Source organism: Cervus canadensis, chromosome 25 (assembly GCF_019320065.1).
Source record: "Cervus canadensis isolate Bull #8, Minnesota chromosome 25, ASM1932006v1, whole genome shotgun sequence".
In the NCBI taxonomy this organism is placed as follows: domain Eukaryota; kingdom Metazoa; phylum Chordata; class Mammalia; order Artiodactyla; family Cervidae; genus Cervus; species Cervus canadensis.
In genome coordinates this window covers 21,431,304-21,440,093 of record NC_057410.1, presented here as the reverse complement: position 1 = coordinate 21,440,093, position 8,790 = coordinate 21,431,304, and the positions used below count along the sequence as shown (strand labels likewise).

Here is an 8,790-nt window from a genome sequence, read left to right as displayed (position 1 = left end):
CTGTCATAATTTTTTAAACAGTTACTTAAAATTTTCTTGTAATAAAATCATGTTGGCAGTGAGATCATGTGTAAGCAAACATCTGGCAGAGTACCTGATGGGTCAGATAGATACCAGTTATTGAAGATTTCACCATTTTCTCCAAATAAGGAGGTGCTGCTAAAGAGCTTCTAGTTGCTCCTTTACTGGACTTAAAATATTTGAAGGGAAGAAGAACATCATCAGTACTTGTCCCAAGAGCATCATTTAAGAATCAGAGAAAACACTTTACCCTGTTTGTCCAGTTATGGACACTTTTGGACTTAGTTTTATTGGGAGCCTGATGAGATTTAAGCTGGTCAAAAAAAAAAAAAAAAATCAAAGGATGGAATGAGCTAAAATCTGGATTTTATGTTGTACAGGATTAAAAGAAAAAAAATGTTGGTTTTTGTAAAGAAACATTCCTTCATATTCTTTTCCATAATTTTCCCTTCTGTACTCAAAGGCCACGGCAGATCCAAACAGCACATTTCTGAGCCTTATTAGAGATGTGCCCTGTCTGGGTGACACCGCCTCATGTCAGGTGACGTGCCCCAGGTTTAGAATGCTGCTGCTGCTGCTAAGTCACTTCAGTCGTGTCCGACTCTGTGCGACCCCACAGACAGCCCACCAGGCTCCCCCGTCCCTGGGATTCTCCAGGCAAGAACGCTGGAGTGGGTTGCCATTTCCTTCTCCAATACATGAAGTGAAAAGTGAAGGTGAAGTCGCTCAGTCGTGTCTGACACTTAGCGACCTCATGGACTGCAGCCTACCAGGCTCCTCCACACATGGGATTTTCTAGGCAAGAGTACTGGAGTGGGTTGCCATTGCCTTCTCCGGGTTTAGAATGCAGAAGCATCTTTATACCATTAGCGGGAAGTACCTCTTCCTACTAGCTGATACAGCGCGACATTGGCACATCTGGTCTCCAGACCTGGTGCCTGTGTGGGACTCAGTCCCCACAACTGTCTGCAGCAGCCCTGACTGAAATCCTACCCATTATCCCCAGAAAAATCTTTTTTTTTTTTTTAAGTAAGTATAGGTTATGAAAAACGTAATTTTAGATATAATTCACCTAAAAGTGCACATGTTATCTGGGTGACACATAACTGGTAAACAGATATACATCTGCTTTCTTAAAAACATTATGACAGTTGCATACAGAGCAGGCCACAGTATTGTTTTTAAAAATGAATTTATTAAAATGCTCATAATTATAAAAAGAATATTAAAATGCACAGAAATTTGCAAAATATTACAAACTTTACATCTTATGCCACAGTGTATGAAAAGCATCATGAATATTTCAGTTTTACTTAAGCTGTTCATACGTTTTAACATCTTAAAATATAATATGGACACAAGAAAATGGTACAAGAAGTGTTTCAACAGAGAGCACATCCTGCTCCCCTATTGTGAATTAATGTTTTCTGAAATTCAAGATGCACGTGCAATTATAAGGGAAGACTTTCAGTGATAAACAGTTTGCAAGATGTTTAGTTTTCAAACAAAAACGAAAGCTTTCCCATCCTATTGACATAACTAAAATATCAGGGATATTTAGAGAAAAATCTCCTGAGTATTTTGGTCTAATGCTTCGATCTGTTAAAATTCACAGGCATCACAAAAGGATACAAAGTAAAATTTCTCTAGTGGTTAACACGGGGCAGGCCTAGGGCCAGACTTTCCCTTCATGGGTCCACCGCCACACCCATCCATTTTGCCAGGGGCTGCCTCTGCTTGCATTTACAGATCCAGCCCACAAGTGCCTGAAGACACAGCCCCACAGGTTCATCACCCACAAGTCAGCACTAGACTTGCATGAACAGTGTCGGTGTCACAGACGACCCAGGTCTCCACTACAACCTGGCCACCTGGGGAGGACTGGCAGTGTCACACATTACATTTGCTGCCTTTAAAAACGTAGAGGTTTTCTTCCCTCCTGTCCACAGAAGCACATTTTGAACTATGAAGATGATTTATGAAAACAGAAATGCACAATTCAAGTTCTATTTTATATACAAGGAGATAAGGCAAGAACATTTCCTTTTTTATAGTTCCACGAACAGTGAGCCACTGCCAAATCCAACACTAGGAGACAGTCCTACACTTCAGAGAAGAGAAGAGGTAATACAAGAGAAGAGGCACCACTTTCAGGAGCAGGGTCCCAGGTGAGTGGGGGAAGGGACGAGAATGCTTCCCCGCTGGGAAGAAATGCATTTCTCGCTCCCTCTGTGACCAGACCTCACGAGGCCTGTCATGAGCACTCTGATCACACATACCCTTAACATTACCAAGAAAGTTAGTGAAATGATCCTGATCCACTGGGACAATTCAAAAGGCCAGAATACTGTTTCACTGAATCCTACATTAACACTTTACCCCCCGCCCTGGTTTGTTAACATTCATGGCAGGCATGCAGAACTATGACCTGGAGTGAAGCTGCTATTTTATAGCAAGCCTGTCAACTTGCTCACTGAAAAGTGTTTCCTTTTCCTTCACTGCTGGGATTCTGAGTGCCTCGGCTCCTGTGGCACCTGGGCATTGAGCAGCATTTTAATGGGTGGCGAGTGGCCCATTTAGAGAGAGCGAGGTGCCAGACACTCTCTCCTACACCCAGCCCTGCCATGTCACCAGTCACAGGTGAGAGGTACAGACCCTGTGTCTTCTCTAGAGCCTATCAATCCAGCGGGCTGGGCATCCAAAAGGCAGTAAAGTGCAGTAAAGAATGCTGAACTGAATAAATCGAGGGCAAGATGTGCACGGTGGGACAGGACTTCAGCAGGAAGTTACCTCCAGCTGACAGCAGGGTTTGTGACCAAACCAAATTTTTTTTTTTTTTTTTTTTGACCCTTAATTGCCTGATTGGCTTGAGAGGAGGCTGAAAATTCAAATCAAATCCAGTCTCTTTTCTTGTTTGGGAATAATCTGGGTATCCTCCTGTTTCTCCGTCTCCCTCCCTAAAAACACTCCCCTGGTGCAAACATGCAATTACAAACAAGTTACTGGGCAGAAAGTAAGAGAAGGGAGGATGTACTGAGCGACCTTCACTATGGCAGATGCTTTGGTAGGCTGATCACTAGGATGTGCAGAACCCCTCTTAGGAACACAGTGTGGTCACACTGAGGAGACCTTCTGTTCCCTTGACGTGCGCAGCACTGTGTTGTTACAATGGCTGTGAGCCAATCACAAGGATCCTTGCAATACTGTACTTCCTAGATCTAATAGATAAAGGGCAACTGGTGGGAACTCGATAGGCTCATCTTTTCCAAACCATTATGTTGATAAACACGTAATTTTAATCACCTGATTTCATTTTTTTTCAAGATACGACATATCTTTAGAAGATGTAAATTATCCTGATCAATAGCACAAATATGCTCAGAAATGCTATCTTCATTTCAATCCATTAAGAGTATTTCTCCAAGATGGAAAGACAGGCCAAGATGAAGACTGAAACTATTTCCTCTTATTACCTGAGGTTTCCTTTTCTATAGGAACGTGATGATACACCTAAATATTGTAAAGTCTTGGGTCTATCTGCACCATAATACAGCATTCAAACTGAATTCTATGTTAGATATTTTTAATCACACAACAAACTAGCATGTCTAACCTTTAATGATGGTATTGTAATGGAAGGATAACTCTGGAACAGGTCTAGCAAAAGTGAAGAAATAAAACAGTGCCTAAAAATAAAAAAAAAAAAAGATCATGTGCTTGAGAACAGAAAGGAATGAAAATAATCAAATGAGGAAAAAAATCCACTCTGCTTTGGTAGATGTTGTTTCTTTAAGCACATGAGGAGAATACCTGTGTGTGATTAAAATTCCAACTTATCCAAAAAAGTAACATTTTTGGTCTTTCTGGTGATTAGTTTTATGCCCTTCTTCAACTCCATTTTGCATTTCCCAGTTCCTGCATCACTAACTGAAACTGAAAAATAATCTGCATGAAAATGGTGATAGTTAAGACTCATATTTGCCAAAGTGATTTAACTTAAACATTCTCATTAGTGATTCATAATAAATTTTGACAGAGCTAAATTCTTTAAAGTGCTTCTCAGAACATAAAGCTCTTAATCGGATTTTGGTCGTAAATTGTTATCTACTACTGCTCCTATCATCTTCTCAGCTATGACTCCTATGTTTTTGGTCATGTCTTTGAGGTGATTCTCATGAAGAAGCTTCTGGGTTAGGTATTTTTCTCTCTTGATCTTGCTCTTTGTGCTTTTCGATACATCTGGAATTACATATGAAATGAAAAACTTCACAGAATAGATGATATGCTGAGGGAGAGAAAAAAAAAATGTCAGTCACAAAGAGATGGAGGGGAACACAGTTTCTTCCATTTATTTTTGCCGGTCATTACAGCAGTGTATTAGGACGGGGCAGCAGGTGTTTAAGCTCTACCTCCATGGCGTGGTTCTGCCATGGATCTACATTTCGTTACTTCATAAATTTCAACCATACTATGTGCTATGTAGAGAAGAATATATCTCCCTAACATCTAGAACATTCACCATTGCACTGATGATGTTATGACATTTTTATGTGTGTTCCTTTCCTGTCTTATTCCCAGGCCTCATCCCCAAAGGTAAACACTGACCTATTTGTCTGAGTATATGTAGGTCATTTTCATTTATTTTTGAATAGTTTAACAAAGTATGTATATATCCCCAAAAGAATATCTTGTTTAGTTTTTCTCACTTTAAGCCTTATAAAAACAGTACAATACTGTATGGTACAGTCTTTCAAAAATTGCTTTTTTCCATTCAAAGTTAATTTTTAAGATTCATCAATATTACTGTGTACAACTGTAGTCCACTTTCACTTCTTTATAATATTCCACTGTGCGGACATACTTTATTTGTTCCCCTATCAAAAAGTATTGGGTTAGTTCCTAGGTTTTGGATTAGAAACAATGATGTTGGGAACATTCATACACTTGGATTCTGGAGAATACCTGTGAGAGTTTCTCAAGAGCGGCACCTGGGGTGGAACTGCTGAGACCCTATGTTACATGAATGTTTGATTTTACAAGATGGTACCAAATATTTCCAAAACAGCTGGCACCACCACCAGCAGTGTGTGACGATTTCAGTCACTCTTCATTGTTGTCTGCACTTATTATCATCACTTTTTTTTTTTTTTAAATGAACATGATGACTATGAAATGGACTTTATTTCACTTTGGGCTTTCCTCACATTTCCCTGATGACTAATGATGAGCTTGAAAACCTTTTTATTTATGCACTATTCAAAAACCCTAACCTAACAAGAGGATAGAGATAACACAGAATAAACATAATTAAGAACAAATAAATTACACATAGCATTAAAATGTGTAAGAACTATGGGGAAAACAAGTGATATAAGCTAAGTAAAGCAGAGTAACAGTTATTAACAGTGTTATGGTGGAAGATAAAATTTATATAGATTTTATGTAGATCAGTTTAGACATGCCTCACTGAGCAAAGACTTTAGGGAAGTAAGGAAGTTAAACATCAGGAGAAAAGACATTTTAGGCAGAGGGAACACCTAGCAGAGCCCACATGGGGGAGGCCTACTGGGTGTATTCCAGGAAGGCTGAGCGAGTCACATCAGGGAAGTAATAGAGCGTGGCTAGATTTTGCTGGGCTTTGAATGCTATTATAAGGACTTTGGCTTTTACTTGGAGTGAGCCGTGAAGACAATAGGGAGTCCAATTAGTAGACTGCTGCCCAATTTGGGCAAGAAATGATGGTGGCTCCAATTTGGGGGCAGCTGCAAAGCTGGTTAGAGGTGGTCAGATCTGTGATATATTTTCAAAGCAAAAGCTAACAGGATTGGATGTGGAATAAGCAACAGAGAGAAAACAAGGGGGCCTTCAAGAATTCTGGCCTGAGCAGCTGTTCAGATGAACTGCCATAATTGAGAGGGGCGGGGAAACTGTGGACAGAACAGATTTAGGGCAGGGTAGGGAGGAGAATATTAAGAGTGGATTTAAGAAAATATGGGAATTGAGGGCAGTAGATTTGAGGTATCTGTTAGATATCCATGCAGAAAGGTCAAGTATGCAGTTGGATTGCTGGGCTGAGCTCAGGAGAGAAGTTTTCTGGGGATATTCATTAATGAGTCACAGGCATACAGATAGCACTTAAAGTCTCCTGACTGCATGAAATCACCAAGGCTGTGAGTAGAGAGAATAGACAACCAAGGAATGAGCTCCAGATCATTAAGAAGAAAAGGAAGGGCTGGCAAAGAAGCTAAAAATGGGACTGCCTGGTGAGGTAGGAGCAAAGGCAAAATATGCGTGTTCCTGGGAGCCAAGTGAGGAAGAGTTTCAAGGAGTGATCAGTTGTGTCAATGTTTCTTTAAGTTAGGTGGTGTGAAAAATGGAGAATATTTTTAATTTCCCCTTTGTCATTGTTAATCTTTGATAATTAGTTCATATTTGCTTATTCCAATCTGGGGAAAAAACTGAAGTCTAAATTAAGGATACTTTTCTTCAGAGAAGATGTGCACTCCCATCTGCTCTGAGACAAACCTAGCCTTTTGTGGGGTCTCTGGCTGAATCTAAGGGTCTTAAATTCAGCTCTTCTGCCTCATTCTGACCCAAGGCTTGGTCTCTTTGAACCTTTAGTTGGAGGCCTAATAACAGAACTTGTTCTCAGAGCACTCCTGAACTTCAGGGGTGCTCACTCTCTATCTTAAGCCATTATCTTTTTTTCCTCTTTTTATATTCTCTTTCCTTCTAGTAAGCTTAAAACTGCAAAGGAAGTTATGTTTCTAGCTGGTTCTAAATGTTTCATAGTGATATGGCCCCTCACAGTATCCAGTCCATCATGATATCAAATGGAGCAGTCTAAACACTGGCAACTACATATTTGAGTATAAACTAGTAACTCTTGTCAACATATCAGATACTGTACTCTACTTGTGATCCAGTGAACTAATGATGGACTACTTTCCTCAGTTAATTTTTGATAACTATTAAAAAAATACTAGAAAAATTATCTAAGCCAAGTAGCCTGTCCCCAAACCAAATACCTCCTGTTTCAGCCTGCTTAGCTGCTAAGAAGAACCATGTGTTTAGTTCTAGTCAGTGAGATGCAGGTGAAGGTCTGCTCCAGGGCCTTCTGGCAAAACTTTTTCTTTTCTAACATAGGAACAGGTATGGCTAGCATCGCCCTTTTTCCTTCTTCCTGCCTAGAACATAAATGTGTTATCTGGAGTTGTGGTAGTCATATTACAACCACAGAGTGACATGTAATGAAAGTAAACCTACAGAAGACAGATACATTCCTTACACCAGGGATTTGGAATTTGTCCAGGAGTACTCACCTGCTTCCAGTGAAATCTGTTACCTGGGAAAAATCAACTCTTACTTGTTTAAGCCACTGTAGATGGGTTTTTTGTTTCTTGCAGTTAAATGTAATCCTAACTGACCACACCAATCAAGTCACTTTTGAACCTTTAGAATTTAGTAGTAGTTATTTGCTCAGTGTAAGAAGTAAAGTTGGCTAGATCAATTTCAAATTGATAGCTGCCTTAGTATTTTTCAGAGCTGGTAAATTTCAGCGATGTAAGAAAGTATTATAAGAAGGTATAGTGTGAAAATGCAATACAAATAAACTATTACAGCAATAAAAGTTTCTCCAGGAAGATATCTTATTTATCTTGAATAAACCTCTTCATAGCCTAATATGGAGCCCAGTTCCCCAAATAAAAAGGCCTTCAATTAATACTGAACTGAAAGAAATTGAATCTCCCTAAGCCCACATGCTTTTAACTTTACAGCAGATAACCAACTTCATTTAATTACTGAGAGCATTATGGGTATTCTCAGGTCAAATTTAAATGTTATAGAAATAATTATTAGCAAGAGGTCAGACATATTGTGTATTTTAAGTCAGAAATGGCAACACTTAAAAGTTAATAAATGGTTTGCAAATACACTGCCTTATAAACTATTTCAAAGTGAACTTTCCTTACCTCCATGACAATGATAAAAGCCAGCTTGGCTGCAATCACATGCCAATAATAGATGTTGTGTTTATACTCTTGTTCGTGTCCAGGAGGGTACCGGAAATCACGATACCTGGAAAAAAGATGGGAGCATTTCAGGAGATTGTTCTTTCTAATCAAATGTAAACAAGGGCCCATTAAAAAGGTCATACTTAATGCAACACTCTTTTAAATTGGTCATCTCATAAATTTTCTCCAAGGATTTCTGGGTTTTTGTTTTTTTTGGCCATGCCATGTGGGGTCTCAGTTCCCTGCCCAGAGACTGAATCTGGGACCACGGCAATGAAAGCCCAGAATCATGACCATGAGACTACCAGGGAATGCCCAGATTTTCTCCGAGAGTTTAATTTGATGACAAAACCCTGAAATAACTACTCCAGTAATACTTCATTTAACTTACAAGATGGTAATGATGGTTTCCATCTTTGTAAAAAAAGAACAAGAACATCAAATTTTATCCCTGCTTCCTCAAGAGTGCAACTAAAACAAATTACCATATTTTCAGAAACATGCTACAGAGAATATTATCTATTTTTTATAGTTTTCTTACCTAATTTCCTTGTTGTCAGACATCATATGCTATTGCTTGAGTGTTTCTCCCTTTGGCAGCAATCTCTAACTTTCCACCTGTAACCTATTCGACCTGGAAGTTTAATTACTCTTTAGAATTATGTAAAGTAAGAGTAAGCAGATGCAGTGTGTGATTCTGAAGAGGCCTTGCTATGTGTAATCTAGAAACATTTATTTGGGGCTTATTTATGGC

The 8,790-nt window shown here is 39.2% G+C and overlaps 1 protein-coding gene across 2 annotated transcripts in view; it reads right to left on the bottom strand.

Annotated features, from left to right (window-relative positions):
- Positions 1–1,196: 1,196 nt before the first annotated feature.
- Positions 1,197–8,790, bottom strand: part of ANO6 (anoctamin 6) — a 238,900-nt gene continuing 231,306 nt past the window's right edge. For both annotated transcript variants that reach the window (XM_043446905.1, XM_043446906.1), the window contains 2 exons: positions 7,995–8,100; positions 1,197–4,306 (listed from right to left, as the gene is read on the bottom strand). In XM_043446905.1, coding sequence (XP_043302840.1) covers positions 4,097–4,306; positions 7,995–8,100 — 316 coding nt within the window. In that variant the 3' untranslated portion in view covers positions 1,197–4,096. The remainder of the gene's footprint in view (positions 4,307–7,994; positions 8,101–8,790) is intronic.